This window comes from Micromonas commoda, chromosome 10 (genome assembly GCF_000090985.2).
Source record: "Micromonas commoda chromosome 10, complete sequence".
Taxonomy (NCBI): domain Eukaryota; kingdom Viridiplantae; phylum Chlorophyta; class Mamiellophyceae; order Mamiellales; family Mamiellaceae; genus Micromonas; species Micromonas commoda.
The window spans coordinates 1,033,756-1,055,340 of record NC_013047.1 but is presented as its reverse complement, the minus strand read 5'-3'; the positions used below and the strand labels follow the sequence as shown (position 1 = coordinate 1,055,340).

General features: G+C 65.0%; 9 protein-coding genes across 9 annotated transcripts; 5 read left to right on the top strand and 4 right to left on the bottom strand.

Moving 5' to 3' along the window:
* Positions 1-1,931: 1,931 nt before the first annotated feature.
* On the bottom strand, positions 1,932-3,203 carry MICPUN_85644 (predicted protein; the record flags this gene model as incomplete). Its single annotated transcript, XM_002508556.1, has 2 exons — positions 1,932-2,531; positions 2,655-3,203. 2 exons carry the CDS (start codon positions 3,201-3,203, stop codon positions 1,932-1,934), a joined length of 1,149 nt encoding a protein of 382 aa, XP_002508602.1.
* Positions 3,204-4,457: 1,254 nt separating this feature from the next.
* MICPUN_62162 (predicted protein) lies at positions 4,458-8,062 on the top strand (the record flags this gene model as incomplete). The annotated part of the gene is made up of 2 exons (XM_002508838.1): positions 4,458-6,937; positions 7,063-8,062. 2 exons carry the CDS (start codon positions 4,458-4,460, stop codon positions 8,060-8,062), a joined length of 3,480 nt encoding a protein of 1,159 aa, XP_002508884.1.
* Positions 8,063-8,299: 237 nt separating this feature from the next.
* Positions 8,300-9,386, bottom strand: MICPUN_106190 (predicted protein; the record flags this gene model as incomplete). Its single annotated transcript, XM_002508555.1, has 3 exons — positions 8,300-8,492; positions 8,569-8,957; positions 9,109-9,386. Coding segments are annotated over 3 exons (834 nt in total), but the record flags the coding sequence as incomplete, so codon positions are not given.
* A 344-nt stretch (positions 9,387-9,730) lies between these two features.
* Positions 9,731-11,090, top strand: MICPUN_62160 (predicted protein; the record flags this gene model as incomplete). The annotated part of the gene is made up of 2 exons (XM_002508837.1): positions 9,731-9,769; positions 10,021-11,090. 2 exons carry the CDS (start codon positions 9,731-9,733, stop codon positions 11,023-11,025), a joined length of 1,044 nt encoding a protein of 347 aa, XP_002508883.1. The 3' UTR covers positions 11,026-11,090.
* Positions 11,091-11,155: 65 nt separating this feature from the next.
* MICPUN_62159 (predicted protein) lies at positions 11,156-14,357 on the bottom strand (the record flags this gene model as incomplete). The annotated part of the gene is made up of 2 exons (XM_002508554.1): positions 11,156-11,175; positions 11,207-14,357. The coding sequence occupies 2 exons, from the start codon at positions 14,355-14,357 to the stop codon at positions 11,156-11,158; spliced, it is 3,171 nt and encodes a 1,056-aa protein (XP_002508600.1).
* A 1,467-nt stretch (positions 14,358-15,824) lies between these two features.
* Positions 15,825-16,952, top strand: MICPUN_53861 (predicted protein). Its single transcript, XM_002508836.1, has 2 exons — positions 15,825-16,574; positions 16,667-16,952. Exon 1 carries the CDS (start codon positions 15,861-15,863, stop codon positions 16,434-16,436), a length of 576 nt encoding a protein of 191 aa, XP_002508882.1. The 5' UTR covers positions 15,825-15,860; the 3' UTR covers positions 16,437-16,574; positions 16,667-16,952.
* Positions 16,953-17,045: 93 nt separating this feature from the next.
* On the top strand, positions 17,046-18,962 carry MICPUN_62157 (predicted protein; the record flags this gene model as incomplete). Its single annotated transcript, XM_002508835.1, has 1 exon — positions 17,046-18,962. One exon carries the CDS (start codon positions 17,046-17,048, stop codon positions 18,960-18,962), a length of 1,917 nt encoding a protein of 638 aa, XP_002508881.1.
* A 184-nt stretch (positions 18,963-19,146) lies between these two features.
* MICPUN_102844 (Drug/Metabolite transporter superfamily) lies at positions 19,147-20,355 on the bottom strand (the record flags this gene model as incomplete). The annotated part of the gene is made up of 1 exon (XM_002508553.1): positions 19,147-20,355. The coding sequence occupies one exon, from the start codon at positions 20,353-20,355 to the stop codon at positions 19,147-19,149; it is 1,209 nt and encodes a 402-aa protein (XP_002508599.1).
* A 424-nt stretch (positions 20,356-20,779) lies between these two features.
* Positions 20,780-21,385, top strand: MICPUN_62155 (predicted protein; the record flags this gene model as incomplete). The annotated part of the gene is made up of 1 exon (XM_002508834.1): positions 20,780-21,385. One exon carries the CDS (start codon positions 20,780-20,782, stop codon positions 21,383-21,385), a length of 606 nt encoding a protein of 201 aa, XP_002508880.1.
* Between the last annotated feature and the right edge of the window lie 200 nt (positions 21,386-21,585).

The following is a 21,585-nucleotide window of genomic DNA, read 5'->3' as shown; positions in this document are numbered from 1 at the left end:
CTCCGTTGCGAACCGCCTGCCTCGGACCCTTCCCCGGCGTCATCGCGCCCGCGAGCGCGCCGATCGTCGCCTCGAACAAGTTCTCGCCGTTTAAATCGCAGTCGTAGTTGACGAAGACGTCGACGAGTACCTGCGGGTCGGACGCGAGCTTACGCACCAATCGAAGCGCCACGAGCTGGTGATCGGGGTCGACGGCAGCCCCCTCGGCAGCCCCCTCGGCACCCCCCGCGGCGTCCTCGAGGGGAGCGAGCGCGAGCGCGGGGTACAGCGCGGCGATCTCCCGCTTGTATGATTTCCTGGCGCGAAGCACGATCGCTCCAAACGCCGCCGCCGCCAGCGCTCGCAGAGGCGCGAGCGCCTTGGCCACCTTGGCCGCAGGAGCGTTCGCCCCGACGCTCCCTCCGGGGTTTGAACCCTCGACCTTGAAACACGCGCGTTCGATCGCCCGCACCGAGCCGTTTCGATCCACCCCGCCCGCACCCGCCCTGAGCACGGCGACGAAGAGCGGCTTTCGAAGGTGCGAGCGCCACCGCGACAACCACGTCGCCGCGGATGGGCCCTCCAGCAGCTGACGCACCAGGTCCATGGCGAGCACCCTGGCGTGCGACTTGTACTCGTCGTTGCTGCCGTCCAGAGGTTTGGCGGCGATGGCGCACAGGGTCAGCGTCAGTAACAACGCGTCGCTCTCCCTCGATCCGGGTTCGACGACAGCCGTGTCTTCGTCGACAGCCGTGTCTTCGTCGACAGCTGTAGTAACGCTCGATGTAACGCTCCCCGAATGAGCTTCCGCCATCAGCCCCGCGCGCGCGAACGTCTCGTTGATCACGCGCACGAGCGCTTTGCGAGCGGCGACGCGATCGCGATCGGTGGACGCGGCGACGGCGAGGTGCAGCGTTGATCGCGCCAGCTGTGCCAAACCATCTCCGCGAATGATACAGCTGTCAGACGCGTGCGCCGCGAGGACGCACGCGACGCACGCGACGTGCGTGGACGAGACGTTCACCTCGGCGCACTTGGCGACGCTACCGACGAGGGAGGAGAGCGCGCGTTCGCGTTCGAGGTCGTCTGACGACGGCGTCGGGTCGGGGGATGGCGCCGGTGATGATGGCTCGGGGGAGGCGTCGCTGCGCGAAACCTTTGGCGCCCACCCCTCGGTGGCGCCCTGGACGAGCCCCGTCGCGAACAGGAGCCTCAGGCCCTCGAGCGCGGGGTCGCACAGCTTCGAGGTCTTGTTGTCGCAGGCCAGGCGGAACGCCCGCGTCGCGATCTCCACCAGCTCGGCGCTCATCGCGCCGGCCTCGGCGCCGGCCTCGGCGAGCTGCTGAAAGTCGTGGCACGCCTGGCGCAGCGGGGATTTGCCGATGGTGAACGCGTTGGCGAAGGAGCTGAACGTGGGCGCCTCGGCGTAGACGCGGGTGATGCACGCGGGGACGAGGACTCCGAGCACCTCGGCCCTGTCGAGCTCGGGCTTCGCATCCGCGGCGCTCATGCCGATCTTCCCCCAAAAGGAAAGGTGCCCTCTTTCTCGCGGCTGAACGTTCCCTCAGATCCGTGCGCGCGGTCGTACTCGACGGACGCGCCCCGGGGTCTCGCGACGCGGCGCCTCGGCCCCCGCGGCGCTCGGGGTCTCGCGACGCGCGCGCGCTAAAACGCGGGCGGGCGGGTCGCGTCGCCCGGCGCCTCCTGATGTGCCCGATCCGAGAGACTCGAAGGACAAAACCGGGTCACCAACTGCGATGTCACGATCACCTCCTCGTGTCACCATCACCTCCCAACAGTCAAATGACCACCAGCCAGTGAACGGGACGTAATTGTGAACGGGATGTGATTGTGAACGCCGGCTTAGCGTCGCGGCCGAGCGCGGTGATCACGCGTGGTGTTTGACCTCATCATTAACGCGTTTCGTTTCGTTCTAATCGACCTAAACCCGCTCATCGCCCCTGCGGGTAGTACCCGCTCCCGCCCGACGCTCGTCGCTCATTCATCCTCGCCTCCACCTCATCTCGAAAATCGTGCACCGTGACGAAGGCGGGCGGGTGGTTGGGATCTCCCGTGATCTTCCCCTCGCTGCTCGCGTCCAGGTCGATCTGGTACACCACGTTCTGCTGTATCTGCGTCTCCATCCCGGGCGCGGACTCCCTGTCGACGCCCGTGAGGTACGCGAATATGCACCGAAGGATCGCCTGGTGCGACACGATGAGCAGCGGCTCGGTGTAGCTCTCCATCTCCTGGATGCACGGCTCGATCCGCGATATGAGGTCGAAGTACGACTCGCCGCGGGGGTACCGGTACCCGATCTTGTCCATCTTCCGCAGCGTCGTCGCCTGCGGGTGCGCCACCGCGACCTCGTCCGGGGTCATCCCCTCGCAGTCCCCGGCGAATATTTCGTCGATGTTACGATACACCCGCGGCGACATGCTCTCCCAGTTTCCCCCGTCCGGGAGCTTGAGCACCGGGTGCGGGATGAGCGCGGCGGTCTGGATGGTGCGTAACATGGAGGAGGTCCACAGCCTGGACGGAACGGACGCCCCCTTCGGATCTGATACGTCCCTCGAGCTCCAAATGGTCTCCCCCGGCGTCGCCGCGAGGTAAGGATCGTCGAGGTCGGAGCACAGCGTGGACTGGGGCGTCTTCACCTCCTTCAGGTTGCACACGTGCTCCGCGGCGAATCTCGCGAGGATCTCCGCGAACACCCACCCGCGCTCCGTTATCGGCGAGTTACCGCCCAGCCGCCCGGTGGTGTTGTACTCGCTCTGGCCGTGCCTGCACAGGTAGATTGTGTGCTTCGTGGGATGCGTGGCGGTGAGGAACTGCACGATTCGCTGCGGCAGATACGCGCGCATGCGATTCGTGAGCACCCTCTCGCCGTAGTTTATGAGCTTGATGTACGACAGGTCGTCCTCGCTGCCGTCCTCCTGCAGCGTCACGTACAGCTTGCGATAGTCGTTGACGCGATCTTTCCACTCCGTCGCCGCGGTGTCTCGATCGCGCGAATTCCGCAGCCGACCCTCTCGGACGTCCCTGTCCAGTTTCTGCTCCAAGATGTTGTCCACCAGGTCGGGTTTCGTCAGCGTCACCTCGATGAAGATGGTCTTCACCCTGATCTTGGACTTGGACGAGTCGGACAGGGTGGCGAGCCTGGCGAGTATCCACCGCCTTCGCTCCTTGCTGCTCCCAGACCAATTCTCGTAAAACGTGCTCATGGCGTCGGAGGAGAACACGATGGCGACTCTTCCGGAGTCGACGTTCTTGGCGTTTCGATCCACCGGGTCGACGCCGTTGACGCTCGCTCGCCGCGTCGCCATCTGAGCGGTCATCTGAGCGTTATCCACCTCCATCGCGCTCGTCTGTGCAGACGGCTTATCGTCGGATCCCTCCAAAAAGTTTCGCAGGCGATCGAAAAAGTCGAAGGCGTGGGCGTTGGCGTCCATCGGGGACGTCATCGCGTTGTTTCCCCCGTTCGCGGCGGGCGAGAACTTGGCGATATCGAACGCCTTGCACTTGGCGCCGTGGAAGAATCGCAGGTACCGCTTCAGCCGGAGCGCGATGGTGCGCTTCCCCACGAGCGGCAGACCGATGAAGATGAGGACGTGCCGCTCGCCGATGTTGCCCGCGAGCGCGGCGATGGGCGGGGGCACGGTCGTCGGCGTCGGGTTTATCGACGTGGCGGTCAGCAAATCCTCCTGAGATTTCGCGTACAGCGCCTGGCGGGGAGGGTGGGAGGGAGGGAAGGGAGGGGCGATGGGGCGGTCAGACGCGAGTCGCGAACCGAAGGAGGGGCTGAGTCATCTCGACTCGCGTGCATTCATTCATCGTCGTCGTCGCGATGATCTGCCGATTGGCGCGGGCGAGGCGGGGTTCGGCGGGCACGAGCGCGGTGCCCGAGCGTCGACGGACGCGTACCTCGCTGTCTATGCTGCGGCGCATCGCGTCCGCGGCGGTCGGCGAAACCTCGTACCCCGAGCGGTCCTCCATGGCTCCGGCGCGCGCGGACCCTTCGGAGTGAGAGCTTATCCTCGCTCGGACACCCTTTGGCGATGGCCCGATTTCGTCCCGCCCCGGACGCATTTGCGGTTAAAAACGAGGTATTTCGCTAAATTTTCTAAGTAGACTACTTTACAGTGGTCACGTGCAATTTCGCAGAATATCTGACCTCGTATGGTTTCTCAGTTAGGCGGTCCTGTCCCTGCCCTGACTGGTTTTCCGAGATCTCGAGGCGTTGTTGAGGAACTCGTTGAGGAAATCGAATAACGAGATGCCAGCAGAGCGAGGAGCGCGGCACGTCAACCGCCGCCGCCAGCGAGCGATAGCCAGTCGCCGGGACTCGCGAGACGGACGAGATGCGGGGGCGAGAACATCTCATTAGGTTTTAGTACATAGCTTCGGTGGGTGACGGATTGGCGAGGGGCGAGCGCAGCACTCGCGTCATTTCACGCGGCTGGGCGAAAATTCACTTCATGACCGGGGTGACGCGGTCGCGCGGCGCGCGGCGCGCGGCGCGAGCGCGCCCCCCCGCGACGTCGCGTCTCCTCCTCGCCGCGTGCTACGCGGTGTTCCTCGCCGCGCATATACCCGCCTCGCTCGCGGTCGACGTATTGGACGGCACGGCGCTGCTCGCCGCGGTCAACGACGGCACCGTCGGCTCGATCCGGCTCGTGGCGAACGTCACCACGCCGTTCGCCTGGACCCAAGCCGGGGTGTTCATAACGCGCGACCTGGTCATCGAGAGCGACACCGACGTCTGCGGCGGCGACGGGTGCCACGTTTTTGGGCACGACTCGAGGGATTTCGTGCGCGTCGCCAACGGCGCGACGGTGACGATGCGCAAGATCATCCTCGACGACCACGGCGACACCGTCGCGCCCTTCTCGTACGAGGGCGGCGCCGTTCGCGTCGTCAACGGAACCCTCGTCGCGGAGGACTGTCAGTTCACCGATAACGTCGGCTTGTACGGCGGCGCGGTGGACGTGGGAGTGGACGGGTTCGCGAGGTTCGAGCGATGCGTTTTCGCCGGTAACGTAGCGGCTTCGCAAAACGCCGACGACAAGTACAAAGCCGGCGGCGCCGTTCGGTTCGCGGGTAACGGCGTCGTGACGGACTGCGCGTTCCGATCGAACCAGGGCGCCGAGGGCGCGGCGGTTCACGTTGCCAACGGCGCGACGGTTCGGTTCGAGCGGACCGTTTTCGTGGACAACGAGGACCCGTCCGCGAACGGGGGCGCGAACCATCTGCGAGTCGTCGAGGCGTCGCTCGTTCAGCTCTTCGACTGCGCGTTCACGACGTCGAACGTTTTAAAAAACGGCGGGGAGATGTACGCGGACGCGAGCTCCACGATCGAGCTGTCGCCGTACACCCCCGCGCTGGAGGCGCAGAAGTCGGGCCCGGGTTCGTTCGTGCGGTGGTCCGAACCCCCGCCGCCGAGCCCGCCGCCGCCGCCGTCGCCCCCGCCCCCCGGCCCCCCGCCGCCGCCCCTCCCCCCGCCGAGCCCGCGCGCCCCGCCGAGCCCGAACCCGCCCCCCGCGCCGCCGCCGCCGCCGCCGCCGCCGCCCGCGCCTCGGGTCGCGGACCCGCTCATATTCAACCTCGCGGAGGTGGAGGTTGCGCTCGTGGCGGGAGGGCTGGGCCTCTTGGTCCTCTTCTTCGTCGCTTCGCGCGTGGTTAAATGCGCCTTCGCCCGCGACGTGAGACGTAAGAAGCGCGCGAGGCAAAGGGCGCTGAGGCGTCAGACGGAGCTCCGGGCGAGGCGGGCGATGCTGCGGCGGGTGGCGCGGCGGTTAGCGGAGGACGCGGCGCAGTACGCCAAGCTCGCGGAGGCTACGGACGATAGGTCAATCGATAGGTACGAAGCTTCCGGTGCCTTTGGACCCGCCGCGGGTGGGGGAGCGCGGACGCCGGAGAATCGGGCCGCAATCGGCGGCGGCCATCACGGGAGGAGGGACGCGCGGGTAGGTTTAAGTGCGCGCACCGACGACGACGACGACGACGTCGGGATTGTGGAGATTGCGCGGTCCCCGAGGTACTCGCCGAGGTACTCGCCGGGGTACTCGCCGGGGTACTCGCCGAGGAGCGGCGCGCACGCGCGGGGTTGGCGCGGACCCGGATCCTATCGCGAGTACACGCGTTCGAACCCCGACGGCGACGGTGTCGACCCAGGGTTTAGTGCCGGGATTAGTGCCGGGTCGTTCGGGTCGGTCCAAGGGTTTCCGGCGTCTTCCGGCGCTCGGACGCCCGCGAGAATCGCGTCGTCGCGAGCCGCCGCAGCCGCAGCCGCAGCCGCAGCCGTGGCGCTCGCGGCGGCCAAACTCGCGGTACTCGCGGAGCAGCAGCTTCGCGACGCGGAGGCTGAGCTATCGTCCAACTCGGACGACGACGACCGTTACGACGACCGTTACGAGGGCGCGAAGGGGGAAGGCGTCCGGTTGGATCGGCGACGCTCGCGAGTCGCATCCCCGCGTTCGACGTCCCCGATCGCGCGTGCGTCGGACATAAACGTCGACGTGGACGCTGCTGACATGGACGCTGGATCCGACGTGGCAGTCGACGTGGACACCATATCCGACGTGGCGGTCGACGTGGCGACGACCGACTCGGCGGCGGCGGACTCCTTCTACGCGGCGGACGACTTTGACACGATCACCGTCGGCGGACCTCGCGGTTCGTCGTACCGGGTCTCCGACGCGGGCGGGTTGGACGGCGCGCCCGACCTGGGGGACGCGGAGCTCGAGGCGTTGTACGTGCGGTCGTACGAGCGCGCGTTGATGCGCGCGGAGGCGGAGAGGGAGGAGAGGGCAGAGAGGGCGGCGGCGGAGGAGGCGGTGACTCACCGGGAGGCGGCGGATGGGGCGCGGGTGACTGTTCGGCTGCCGAACGCGGCGACGAGGGCGACGAGGTTCGCGCCTGGGAGTGAGAGACGCGGGACGCCCCCGAGGCCGCCGAGGTGATGACGGAAGCGGCTTTAGCGTCGACGGACGATCGTCGCGAACGGGTTAACACTTAGGTTCTCGTCTGTTGTGAACAAAGACGATTTTGATTCTTTCACAAGCTGACTTTCGCAGATCACAGATTGACGTTCACGCTAAGCTCGGTTCGCCGTCAGTCTGGCCTTCAGGGGGAGTGGATAACGATGCACTCGGACTGCCGCACCGCGTTGAACGCGTGCCCTCGCGCGATGACCGCCTCCGTCGCGTCGCGAGGACGCGCGGCGATCCCTCGCGCGCGCCGAGTCGGTGGCGGGCGCGGCGGCGCGGCCTCCCGGCGCGCCCCGGTGACCGCGTCCGGCTCATCCAAGGAGCGTTCATCGTCGGCCGTCGTGGGATCAGACCAAGGCGCGGAGAGCGGTTGGGGTCCGACGCGGCTGGCGCGCACAGCTGTGTCCCTCGTCGCGTCCGTCGCCGTGCTCGCGCCGCCCCCTGGCGCGTTCACGATCGAAACATTTCGCGACGGCGACGACGCCGCGTCGTCGTCCACCCGAGAGTCTCGACGTCATCACCCGTCGTCATCTGATCATCCGATGATGTCGACGATGACCAACTCGGGGTTAACGACCGTCCCCACGCATCGGGCCCATGCATCGTTCATCGGCGCCCAAGCCGCGAATGCGTTCGACCTCGACCCGTGGAAAGAGGGCCGAGCCAGGAAAGCCGCGCAACGCGCCGAGCTCCAACGCCGAGTCGACGAATCGTACGCCAGAGAAGCGGAGAACCGCGAGGAGAAGGAGAGGCTGCAAGCCGCGTACTACGCCAAAGCGTCCGCGTCGAGGAAAGCGCGGGTCCAGGCCCTACGCGACGGCGCCACCGAGGAAGAGGCGGACGCCGCAGCTGCCGACGCGGGTAGCAGGGCGTTCGACACAGCTGTGCGGGCCATCGACGCCGAGGCGGAGGCGCTGGAGGCGTATGAGGCTAGAAACGCCGAGTTGAGAGCCACCGCGGAGCAGCGCAACGCCGAGGCGTTGGCCGCGGCGAGCGCGGCGGAGGCGGTCCTCGCGGAAGAGGTTCGGCTCGGAGAGGAGTGCGCGGAAGGGGTGAACCCGCTGGACGAGCCGGGGTCGGTGATGTGCACGTGATCGTCCTCGGGCGGCTCATCGCGTGTGACGTCCCGGATCATCGTAGTTTACTTACACGAATAAGCCCCGGGCAAGAAGTCCCGGGCAAGAAGTCCCGGGCAAGAAGTCCCGGGCAAGAAGTCCCGGGGCACGAAGCCCGGGCAAGAAGTCCCGGGGCACGAAGCCCGGGCAAGAAGTCCCGGGGCACGAAGCCCGGGCAAGAAGTCCCCGGGCACGAAGCCCCGGGCACGAATGAGTGTAAGTGTTAGTCTTCGAATAAGTGTTACAATCTGGATAAATCGTCATCCGCCGGCCCCTCCCTCCATCGACGCGTCCTCCATCCGCCGTTCACAGCTCGACCCGCACCTGCGACGGCATCGGGTCCTCCTTCTCCTTGATGCCGACGTACTTTGGCGGCTTCTTCTCCCCCGTCGTCTCGTCGACTCCCGACCTGTGAAATAAAAAACCACAAATAAAAAACCACGTCGTCATTCTAATTGCCCATACAAAGATTAAAATAAACGCACCTCTTCATCCGCATGACGTGCGGCGGTGGATGGGGTCGATAGATCCCGTGACCCACCTCGACCCCCGCGCGTGCCCTGTGCCGAATCTCCATCTGCGCCCTCACGATGACGCAGTACGGGCACCAGAACGTGCCGCAGATGCACCCGTCCGCGTCGCTCCGGTCGCACAGCCACGGGACCTTCTCTCGGACGCCGAAGCGATTGGTCGCCGCGTTGACGGTATCCGTGATTTGCCTGGACGCGACGGTCCACCCGAGCAGCGGGAGCACCTGCGTGACGCCGACGCAGAAGCCGAAGTAGAGGATGGTGTTGAGACCGCTGCCCAGCCTCGCCGTGGTGACCATCTCGCTGAGCACGCAGGGCATGCAGAACACGCTCTTCCAGTACAGCTGTTTTTCGCGCGATGTCGAACGCGCGGGTGTTGGGGATGAGAATTCGTCAGCGAGAGGGTCGGTCGGGGCGGGCGCCGCGCGGAAGCCGGATCGCGTCGGGAGACGAGGACGAGCGGCGTCAGCCGCCCGGGCGGTCCCATGAACGCACCTGCAGGTCGTCGCAGCAGCACTGCCTGCAGTTGTACCCGCAGCCGTGATGCTTGTTGCACAGGCTCCCGCAGCAGAAGCACTCGCGCGCGGGTCCGAGGCAGAATGGGGCGGTGTATCGCTCCGCAAACTCGGCGTGCACCTTGAGGTTTTCCATGCCCTCGGGCGACGCCGGAGCGTCCACCACGGGACGGGCGACCTCCTCGACGACGGCAACCTTCGGCATGGCGACGTCCGCGCCTCGAGGTGTGCCCGCGGCGCCTCGAGTCGGTTGCGCGACGGGGGCACTGTGACTTTCGCTGCGTGCGTGATGACTGGATGACCGCTGGATGCCGATTGTTGGTTCGTGAACTCGTCCTTTCGGCGGTGCCGAGGCTGCGCACTTCGCTGAGCCGCGCCGCGCCGGTGGACGCGTTCATCGCCCGCGCCGAACCCTCGCGAGATTCTCGCGCCGCCGCGCCACCGGCGACGACTCCCGTTCACTCGAAACCGCCCCGGACCCCGCCCCGAACGCGCGCGGTCGCACCGACGGAAGCGAGAGCGCCCCGGACATCGCTCCGGTGCTCTCTTTTCCGGTGTCCTTTTCCGTGTTTTGAATGTCAGGCACCGCCCGCGTGACCGTCATGTCCCTGCCCCAGAGGCTCGCGAGATCCGCCTCGCTGGTGCGTACGCGCGCCGCGCCGACCCGTTCCCCGTTCGCGCAGTCGGCGTCGCGACCCCGCCGTCGTCGGTCCCCGCGGTCGGCCCATTCGACAACGTAGTCGACGCCGGAGATGGGAATATCCCAACGGCACTCCCGCGCGCGTTTCCGGCGTCCTCGACCAAACGCCCTCCTCCGACGCCCCTCTCCGTCCCCCTCGTCCGGGCCCCCGCTGACCCACCGCGCCCCTTCCCCGCCCGTCCGCGAACGCAGGCGCGCACACTCGCCGCGCAGCACGCGCCCGCGATGAAACCCGCCGCCGCCGCGCCCATCATCGCGTCCTCCTCCTTCTCCCACCATCATCATCAACAACAACACCATCGTCGGTCGGCGGCGACGACGACGGCGGCGCACCGTTCCGCGGGCTCCGGCCTGCCCCCGCTCTCCTTCGACGAGGGCGGCAAGTGGGGCGGGGGTAAGGGCAAATCCGTGGTGTGGGTCCCGAGCACCGCCAAGGCTGGCCAGGCGAAAGCCTACGGCGGACAGGCGCAGCAGCAGCAGCAGCACGGGGGCCAGCAGCAGCAGCATGCGCGATCGTATCAGTCGCCGCCGCCGCCCCCGCCGGCGGATGGCCAGCGCCGGCGGTTCCAACAGCGGGATCACGTCCCGGGCCCCGGGGCGCCCCCGCCGCCGCCGCCCCCGCCGCAAGCCACCGGCGCCCGCCAGTTCACCGCTGGTAACAACAAGGCATCAAGCGCCAACGACGACGCCGGTTCTCGGGTTTACTGCGACTACGCCGTGTACAAGAGCAAAGCCGCGGCCAAGTTCCAGGTGATCAAGCCCACGTTCGAGGTCAAGCCGGACGGCAGCCGGGCGAAGAAGCGGGACGGCGGGGTGTTGCTCGAGATGGCCCCGGCGGTGGGCCCGCGGCAGTACGACTGGGCGCAGAAGCAGACCATCATGCTCTCGCCGTTGGAGCTCGTCGAGCTCACCGAGTCGCTGCACTTCGGCCGAGGGGTAAACTTTTTCCACGACCCGGGGATGGGCACCAACAGGCAGGGCGCGATGACCAAATCGCTCAAGGCGGAGCCCATGCCGGACGGGAGCGGGGGGATCTTCCTCAACATGGGGGTCACGACGGGCGGCGACGGCGCGAACGGGGGGCAGCGGGTCAACATGAACATCGCGGTTTCCTTTGCGGAGTTTGCCGCGCTCAGGCACCTCTCCGCGTACCTGACGCCGCGACTCATGGGTTTCGCCGAGGTTTTTCGCGATTGAACGATGTGTAGTCTATCTGATGTGTTGGTGTAAATACGTGAATTCTACATTCGGAACTTTTTCTCGTGCTTGACGACGCCGTCGCCGGTTTTGACCCGCTTGGACTCCGTCTCTCCAATCTTTTTCATCGTCACCGCAACCGTCGCCGCGCTCGGCCGCTCCCTCGGATTCGCCTTTAAACAGCACTCGATCAACCCTTTCAGCTCAAACTTGAGGTCCGCGTTCTCGAACCCCGGTCGCTCGCCCGCGAGGACCCTGGCGCGAACTTCGTGGGGCCCCGCGTCCCCGAAAGGCGCGCGCCCCCGCCCCTCGTACATTTGCCACAGCGTCATCCCGAGAGAGTACACGTCAGACGCCGGCGTGGACTTCGGGTCGCCGCCGAAGCCGCCGCCGTTCCTTCGCAGGAGCTCGGGCGCGGTCATCGCCGCGGTCATCGCCCGCGCCGGCTCGTCTTCCGCGTTAAACGCGTCGTCGTCGTCGGAAGATGAACCGCCGCCGTCCGAAGATGCATCGTCGATCGATTCGCACACTGGCCCGGGTGCGATTTTTGTTCGAGCCGTTTTTGTTCGGCCTTTCCTCGAAGCCTTTCCCCGCCGGTTCCGGTTCCCCCGCGCGGCTTCCGGATCGTACGACTCCATGACCGCCTCGGCAATCTCGAGCGTCGTCGCCGCGACCCTGGCGAGGCCCGCGCCGATCATGAACGCCGCCGCCGTCAGCTTGTTCACCTTCTTCTTCGTCTCCTTCATCCCGTACTCGCCGAGCTTCGCGTCGCCGTCGTTTGTCAACTGAACGCGATCGGCGTTCAGATCCCCGTGCGCCATGCCCTGCCTGTGCAGGTACGCCGCCGCCGCCGCGGTTTGGCTCGCAATCTTGGCGCGCTGCCACGGCGACATGCCGTTCTCGTCGTCGCCGGTCTTCGCGAGCAGCGCGTCTCCCACGGTTCCCCCGTCGCAGTGTTCCATCACAATCTGCCCCTTCTCCGCGCACGCGCCCTTCACCTTGACCAGGTTCGGGTGGTTAAAGGTGGAGATGAGGTTGATCTCTTTTTTGATCGTCTTGGCGACGTCGTCCGGGACCCCCACGGCGCCGGCGCCGGGGAGCACGGTGTTGACGTCGCACTTCTCGCCGCGAACGACGGCGACTTGAACCGTCCCGAAGGAGGCGCCACCGTTTTTTTTCTCGGGGGCGGCGGCAAACTCCGGAAGAGGCTCGAGCACGATGTCCTCCGCGGCGATCTCGGGGTGGACGTCGACGCCCAGCTTCAACCGCGGGAACGCCTGCTCCGCCATGAAGTTCTTCATCTCCTCCATCTCGATCTGCATCAGGCGGAAATCATCCGCGAGGTCGGGGACGATTTTATCCGCGAGTTTTTTCATCCCGTGCTTGATGAGCCAGTTCCTCAGCGCGGGTTTGAAAAAGATGGCGGCGACGGCGAACGCGGCGCTCGGTCCGAGGCCCATCAGCACCGCCAGCGACGCCATCGTCGTGCCGGCGTCCCGGAACAGGGTGTTGATCCACGGGCCGGGTTCCTCCTCCGGCACGATCCACGGCGTAGGCACGCCGTCCAGAGCGTACACAGCTGTGAAGTGTTTAACGCATGTCACCGCGAGGGTATCCTCGTGAATGGCGACACCCGCGCCGAACATCGCGTTCGTGGCGTCCGCGTCGGTCCACCCGACACGCGTTGGCGCGTCCAGACCGCCCTGCCCGATCGTCGCCTTGAGCGAAAACCAGGACGCGTTCGGCGCCGCCGAGTCCTGGCCCCGCGTGTACACGTGCACCGCGCCGGCGGAGAGATGCTTTCTTGAAGCGTCGTACTCTGTTAACGACGGGTAGTCCCACTCCCACGACGCCCTCGGTTCGGAGATGACCAGCGTCTGCGCACCGTCGGACATCGCCGCGTTCCAGCCGAAGCTGCCGCGTTGGTTGCACCCGACGTACGGCGGAGTGATCTTCTGTACGAGCGTCCAGTTGGAGTCGATCGCGTTTGGGTCGATGCGTTCGAACACGTACGCCGCGCCTTGTTCGCCTCCGCACCCGTCGCGATTGATTCTCTGTTGGATCCATTCCGCCCTCGACCCGACGACGAGGACGCCGTCGCGAATCGTCAGCCCGCTCTTGCCGAATTCCGGTTCGCATCGCATGTCCCCGTCGGTCCAACCCCACTGCGAGTCGACAACCTGGATCCATTTAAACTTTGACGCGAGGTCGCCCGGCGATTGACGGACAAAGACGTGCACGCCGGTGCACTCCGATGGGTACTGCGTCGTCGTTTTCCCGATGTCCGACTCCGGCGTTTCGCCCTCGAGGTTGTCGGTGCCGACGACGATGACGTCACCGTCGATCGCCACCGTCTGCCCGAAGAGCGTCTGCTGCCCGACGAATGCGAAATCGTCAAACGCGTCGGTGGAGAGCCTCGAGACGTATCGCCACGTGGACGTCAAGTCGTTCGGGACGTCGCGGGTGAACACGTGCACCGCGCCTCTGTATTTCCTGCGCGTGACGTGGTCGTCGCCCTCCGCGTACGTGCCGGGCTGCGACACGACGACGGTGTCCCCGTCCACCGCCACGGCGTAACCGAACCCCTCTGTCCAATGGTCCTTGTTCGTCTCCGGATGCGTCAGCGAGGGAACCTCCAGCTTGGCGCGCAGCGTCCACAGCGACGCGCGGTCGTTCGGGTCGGACCGGGTGTACACGTTGACGTATCGGCCGACGTAGTGCGAGACGACCATCGTGTCTCCGTCAACCGCGACGGCGTGGCCGAAGTTCCTGGTGAGGAATTCGTTTCCAGAATCCGATCCTTGGTTGTTGAACACGTCCCTGGACGTGATCTTCTGCACGTGCGTCCACGCGTATTCTTGAGTGGTGGTAGCACTGTCCGCAGAGACGGGTGTTCTGGCGTAGACGTGCGCGGCTCCGCCGTCGCACTGCTCCGCGACCCTCTCCCACGCCGACCCGATGACCATGACGTCGCCGGAGACGGCAACCTTGTGCTGGTAGAACGCCACGTTGAGAATCTCTGGGTCTTTCTCGTCACCCGTGCCGAGGCTGTCGACATCGCACAGCTTGAGCGTCTGGTACGTCGGGTCGGGGTTGTCGACGTACGCCTTGGAGCTCGACGTTCCCTGGAGCGTGAGGTTGAAATTGGAGGCGTACGCGGGCGGAGGCGAGGGCGCGGGCGGCATGAGCGGCATCGGCGGGGGGGGCGACGGCGGCGACGGCGGCGGCCGGGAGACCGCACTTGAGGTTTGCCCGACCACCGCGCGGATTCCATACGACGTGGAGAGCAGAGTAGTCACCCAAAGGCCCAGGGGGCCGCGTTGGCGTCGCATTGTCTGTCGTCTGGATTCTTGCTTGTTGTTCCGAGGATTCTCCCGGGATTGATTAGTGTACCAGGAGGTGCCCTGAGAAATCCAGGCTGATGAGCAGAGTCGCGCTTCGAAACGTGCGTCGACCCTCGGACCCTGTCCTCGGTCGGATCCTCCGTGCCGAAACGAGGGGTTCGTTCGGCGCGACGAATGACTGATGAGGAGTGAACATTTGTCTTTGACCCGATTGAGCAAAAGGGAATATCAGCGCCGAAAGGTGCCGGAACTTCTACGCGCCCCGCGCCAACATTTTTTGAGCGGGGCCGTTTCGAAGGAAAAACGAACAGGTCGAAGCCGCTCTTATTGCGCTTCTTCGCGCGCGCGTCAAGGCCAGGGACGGCCAAAACACGCGGGGCTAGATTTGACAAATCCTTCGTACGTGGTCCGAAAGGCGAGCTCGTGCTCTTTGCGGAGCACGAATCCGAGCGACATGTGCGGACATGCGCGGCTTGCCGTGCGAAGGGGTACAGGCGCGGCGACGGCCACGGCGCCAAGCCGCGGCGTGAAGCCGCGGCGTGAAGCCGCGGCGTCAGCCGCGGCGTCAGCCGCGGCGACAGCCGCGGCGACAGCCGCGGCGCCAGTTGAAGCGCGCAGCACAGGTAAGTGTCAGGCAAAGGCTTGCTCAACTGGACGCTCGGACTTAGGGTAAACACTCAAAAAGTAGTTTCACTCTAAAACGTGGGGGGTTGTTGGGTTTCGGGTTTAGAGTACGCGGCGACAGCCGCGGCTGATCAGTCGAAGCGCCAGTCGAAGTTCCAACCGCGGCTGAGACGCCGCGGCGCCAAGCCGCGGCGTTAGCCGCGGCGTCAGCCGCGGCACGCGCCGCTCTCTGCGTGCGTCCCGGTTTTTTCGCGAGACGGAAGTTTTTTTGGACGGTTTATCACTCCAAAAATTGCCAAACCAAGTAAATGACTTGAAAACTTGCTCAAAGCAAAAGCAAAAGCAAAATGCACCGATGGTCTAGTGGTAGAATAGTACCCTGCCACGGTACAGACCCGGGTTCGATTCCCGGTCGGTGCAACCTTTTTTCGTCATTTTTTTTTCGGGAAACGAGACTATTTGCCTGTGGTGCCGGAGTTGTTTCCCCCCCTTTTATGTTTACGTGCTCCCTCCCTGGCCGATTCCCTCCCTGGCCGAGCGCTCAGCGGTGCACCGACACCGCGACGCCGCTTCGCGACGATTTCGCGGTGTCGATGCACCGCTTCGCGAGACAAAAAGAAGCACGTCCTGTTGCGTCGCACGGTTAATTTTTTTAATTTTTGGTGTCGGGGAACGATACTGTTTGCATGTGGTGCCAGAGTTGAGTTTTATTTACTTCAATGCAAATAATGCCAGGAAAATGCTGCGTCAGCTTTTGGCCCCCGCTGTTTCGTTTTGGCGCGTTTTCCAACGCATTCATTCATTCAGGAAGGCCGCGGCCACCCCCCGCGGCCAACCCCCGCGGCACCCCATCCAAAAACCCCCAGGATGGATCCCTCATCATCTGCAGGGTTAACCCGGGGGTTCCAGGTCGCCCTGTGCACCCTCACCCTCACCGGTTTTTTGGAGCTCTTCTGCGCCTCCAAGACCGTGGCGTCGCTCCTGAAAAGTAAAGAGGGCCCCTCGCTCTACCGCGCGTGCCTGCGCGCCAACCTGGTCAACAACCTCGCCATCGGTCCGATAACATACGCGCTCGCCACGGAATTCTTCGTGTACAAAAGCGACCCAGATTCTGGGTACTCGCTCATTCGCTCATTCACATCGGCGCTCGGCCTCGTGGTAACACACGCGTTGGGCTACCACTACGCTCATTCGCAGATGCACCGCCCGCAGATGTACTGGGCGCACAAGTTTCACCACGCGTTCGCGAAGCACGTCACGCCGTCGTCGGCGAACGCGGTGTCCGTCGTCGAGTACGCGTACGCGTACATGCTGCCGTTCGTGGTGGGGTGCGCGGTGTGCGCGCCGGACGAGCGAGCGCTGTTAACGGCGGTGGCGGTCATCTCCGTCAACAACCTGCTCATACACACGCCCGCTCTCGAGGTATTACCACAACAACTTTGACGAATGAGCACTCTTTCTTTCATCCATCATCCGTCTACTAATACTGGTATTAATGTCATCATCACGCAGGAGACCAGCAAGATGCTGCCGTGGTGGGCGGTGAGCACCGAGGACCACATGATGCACCATCGAGTGCAGGCGAGTGAACGTTGTAATTTTCCCTCAACCAACCATCTGTCGTCGGCGTACCTGAGGACACGTCCCTAATAAATCCTCCCAACCTCCTCCAGGTGAAACACTTCTCGGCGCCGACGATCAGCGTGGACAGGATCCTCGAGCGGACGATGTCGCTGACAAAGGGGAAATCGAGGGTCGTCAAACCCGCGGCGGCGACAGCCGCGGGGTGATGTTTTTTGTCCAACTCCAAGTGATGAACGAGAGTGCACCATTCGAGAACTTCTACTCATGCATTCATCAGAAATGTACCATCCCGTATGGAAAGCCATGCAGACCACGGAAGGGGTATTAGCTAAATATCGAGAAAGTCCGGTGTGAACGACATAGATTTGTGTACCATACACTGACGTCGAATAGCGTTAAGCACGCTGAGTGGCTCTCGTTCGTCCAGCTCGTCTCCTTCCATCCGACGATTTGGTCGGCACTCAGACGATGGCTGCCCGCGCGACGCCCTCCCTCTCCGTCCGGGGGGGGATCCCCACTAGACCATCTACATCGCACCGACGCGGACGTGGGGCGTCGCGGATCCCTCTGCGTGCGTCCACGTCACCCGCGACGTTCGCCGACGTCGATCGCGCGGCGGACGCATCATCGCGACAAAAACTCCATCGAGAGCTCTCCGCGCCGCCCGCGTGGGCGGCCGAAAGCGACAACCCCCCTCTCCGGGGCAACTTCGCGCCCGTCGTGGGCGAATGCACGCTCGACGACCTCGTCGTCGACGGCGTCCTGCCCCCGGGGCTGGACGGCGTGTACCTTCGCAACGGCCCGAACCCGGCGCACGAACCTTTGCTCGGCGCGAGGCGGTACCACTGGTTCGACGGCGACGGCATGGTCCACTGGATACGCCTGAACTCGAGCGGCGACGGAACTTCGAAGAACGGGTCCGCGTCGTACGGGCGACGGTACGTTCGCACCAGGGGGTTCGCGCAGGAGGAAAAGTGCGGGAAAGCGCTGTACACGGGCCTCCGCGACATCAATCCGATTTGGAGCGTCCTCGTCCCGAGGCTTTTCGCGAAGCTTGCGAAATGGCGCGACCCGGACTCGCCGTTCTGGGTGATCCAATCCAAAAACACCGCCAACAACGGCGTCAAGTACCACGCCGGCCGTCTGCTCGCCACGTACGAGTCCGGCAGCGCGTACGAGCTCGAGCTCGGCCCGAGTTTGAAGACGCTCGGGTTGTGCGACTTTTGTAACACATTCAACACCAAAGATTACTGGCTCGATAACATGACCGCGCACGGCAAGACGGACCCAAACACGGGCGAGATGGTGTACATCGGGTACAACCTCATCGACGTGAACGGCGACGGCGTGACGGACGTCACGGTTGGGGTGATCGATGCGAACGGCGCTCGAAGCCATCGGACGACGGTGCCCGTGGCGAGGCCGTCCATGCAGCACGACGTTGGCATCACCGCGACGCGCACGGTGCTCCTGGACGCGCCTTTGGTGTTCGATCTTGCCAGGGTGATGGAAGGCGGGCTGCCGTTCGGGTTCGAGGGGGATCAGAGCGCGAGGATCGGCGTGATGCCGCGGTTCGGCGAAGGAGCCGAAGAAGTGGTCTGGATCGACACCGGCGAGCCGTGCTTCTGTTACCACGTCGTGAACTGCTTCGACGACCCGGGTTGTTCGAATAACAACCGCGTCGTCATCGACGTGTGCAAGGCGGACGCGACGAACGCGCTGGGAATGGCGAAGGGGTTCGAGGGGGGCGTCAGCGGGTACGGCGACGACGTGAGCTTCTTCAACGCGGACGCCGTCGGAACGTCTGATTACGGTTTCGCCGGTGAATATACGTCGAATCACCCCAACGCGGTGGGGCACGGGCGGGACGTCGCGACGCTGTGGCGCTGGGTCGTCGACGTCGACTCGAAAACGCTCGTGTCTTCCGAACGGATGTGCGAAACGCCGAGCGATTTCCCGTGCGTGTCCCCAAAAAAGGTGGGACTTGAGCACCGTTTTTGTTACACGGTTGCGTATAAACCGGGAACCGAACCCGTCGACCGCATGGACGTTCCCTCCTTCGACAGGGTGTTGAAGCACGACCTGCGCACCGGCGAGGTGCACGAGTTCGCGCTGGGCGAGGGGCGCGCGTGCGGGGACATCGTGTTCGTTCCAAACGACAAGGAAAAAAGCAAATCAGAAGGCGACGACGACGACGAGGACGACGGGCACCTGCTCGTGTTGACGCACGTGCTCGCGGAGGACAGGGCGGAGCTCTTAGTGCTGGGCAGGGACGAGCGCACGGGGGGGCTCGCGCGGGTCGCGACGGTGCGCGTGCCCGTGCGCGTGCCCTTCGGGTTTCACAACGAGTTCGTGCCCGGCTCGGAGCTCCGGGGCGTCTGGTAATCGTAATTTTAACATCAGCAAAGCACGCTGAACGTAACTTCCAATCGGAAGAAGAAGAGTCCGCCGACGCGTGACGTACGTCGCAGAGGCGGGTGAATCCATCCGTATCGACGCGTCATCGATTAATCTACCGGCTAATTAGTCGTGGTCATGACATAGTTAGGTTCGAAGAGGCGAACCGAAGTCACTTGGCCGCCTCCATGCTGCCGCCCGGCCCCGCGGCCAAGTACTTTCTCCTCTTGATCGCGTACAGCGCGTATAATCCCACGACGGTGCTCGCCGCGCCCGCCCCGTACTTCCAGTCCCACGGCTTCGGGTACAGCGTCATGGACAGCGCGATGGATACCATCTTCCGCATGCTCTTCACCACCTCCGTGTTGGCGGCGCCGTAGTGCCGGATTAAGAGTAAGATGAAGCTGACGCTCAGGTAGCCGAACGCGGCGGCGACGGCCATGAGCGGCGTCGACGTCACGTTCGAGGCGACAAACGCGACGGATACCCACAGTTCGCCGCTGAGCCACATCCCGACGCACGTGAGCCCCATGCCGATCAGGTTGGCGTGGTACACAACCTCGGCGTGGTGCACCGGGTCCGGGACGTTGAAGAACCTCCGCTCTTCGAAGTTTCCCGCCGCGCTGTCCAGGCACAGCGCGACGGCTATGAGCACGATCCCTTTAACCTCGAACGACGGGAGCGTGTCCACGTCTCCCATGGTGAACAGGGCGATGCCGAGGACGAGCATCCCCGCGGCGAGGTACTCCGACGCGCTGTACCGCCGCCCCTGCATCACCGTCCCGAGCAGCATCGTGGGGATCACCTTGGACGATTTGGCGACGATGCGGGTGGTGTAGTTTAGGTACGCGAGCGCTGCGTTCGTGGCGTACATCCCCCCGCTCGTCATCGCCGCGAGGATGAGGTAGTCCCTCCACGTTCCCTTCCGGTGCGTCTCTCCGCTTCGCACGCGCTCGCCGAACGCCAGGCAGCAGTACACCGCCGTGGTCACGAGCGTCACCATCCCGCCGTGCGCGCCCCCCATCGACGCGAACACCCCCTCCTGCGTCGCCGTGAACGCCAGGTAGCACGCCACGGCGCCGCCGCCCAAAAAGTACGCGAGTCGGCGCTCGTCCGCGAATCGCAGCGGGATACCCCACAGTATCGCGGGCTCCGCGTTTCGATTCGTCCCGCCCGCGCCCGAGCTGGACAGGATCGAAGCGCCCTTCTCGGGCTCCCCATCGTCGCGACGGGAGGGGGCGCCCAGAGCTTCGAGGAGCCGGACGCTGCCGACGTGGTCGCTCGAGCGGTGACCGAGCGGCGGGTTCATCGGCGGCGGATCGTGGTTCGTCGGCGGGTCCTCGCGCCCGGGGACGAGGTGATACGCGGGGCGATCCGACATGCGCCGCGCGCCACTGGTTGGGGCCAACCTCGGACGCCCGAGGTGCCGTGTGGTGGCAGCCAACCGCGCGGTGACCAAAATCTGGCAACTCTCTTCAGGAACCAACGGGAGGCCAAAAGGCGCGTGCGATTAGCCTCGCCGGCAAAAACGCTCGCCTCGCGTGAGCGTTTTGGGAGCCCCGACGCCGTCGACGGCGACGCACTTTCACCGCACGCGCGTCCCAGGTGAGCCCCGCCGCGCCCCCCTCGATCGACCCGCGTCGTTCCGTCCTCGGTCCGTATCCCTCCGCGCGCCGCGCGCCGCGCCGTCACGACCGATACCCCCCCGTGCCCGAAAGGATTCATTCGACTGAACGAGATCTCCCCCATGTCGCGTCTCGAACATCGCGCGCAGGCCGCACCCACCCGCACCGAGCGCAGCGCCGATGGTCGAGCGCAACCCGTGGTACACCCGCGTGGAGGGCCCGTTCCCGGAGAGGTACGGATGCGTCGGCGTCAAGCCCGACGGCGGCGGCAGCATGCGCGGCCGCGGCCTCGTCGGACCGATGAAACTTCACCACGCCGTCATGAACCGAGACATGGAACTCTGTCTCAAGCTCCTCGCGGATGGCCAGGACGTCAACGAGGTGGAGGGCGCGGGAAACACCCCGCTGCACTTCGCCGCGTACGAGGGCTGGTGCCAGGGCATCGAGATGCTCGTCACGAAAGGCGCCAAGATCAACGCCACCAACAACGCGGGCGACAGCGCGTGGGTGTGGGCGTGGAACACCCGAGACCCGGATGCCATCGAGATGCTCGAGAAGCTCGGCGCGGACACCGGCTACCGCGGCAAAGTCATCGTCCCGGAGCACATCCCCAAGGTGAAGGACTTCTACGAGCTGGAGGGGGGTAAGGACCACCCCAAGCCCTCGCTGGAGTTCCTCGAGCTGAAGCGAGAGGAGGACAGGCAGAGGGAGCTTCAGGAGAACTACGACTGGGACGTGTGGTCGGCGCCGGGAACCAAAGGGGACATGAGCTCGAACAGGACCTAAGAAGTGGTCGAGGCACGCGAAACGCCCGCCGCAGGCTGTGGACCTCGTGTGATGCATCATAAATGCTCGGATCCACGGAAACCGTTCACCTCTCGCTCTTGCTTTCTCATCGGGCGCGTCAGCTGTCGTCGCTTCGGATGAGGAAGCAAGAGCGAGGTTTGGCTCACGAGGCCCACCGCCGGCGGCGGGTGCGAGAGTCG

Excerpts from the sequence above, each read along its gene's own strand:
- MICPUN_53861 (XM_002508836.1), top strand. The coding sequence starts at position 15,861 with ATGGATCCCTCATCATCTGCAGGGTTAACCCGGGGGTTCCAGGTCGCC.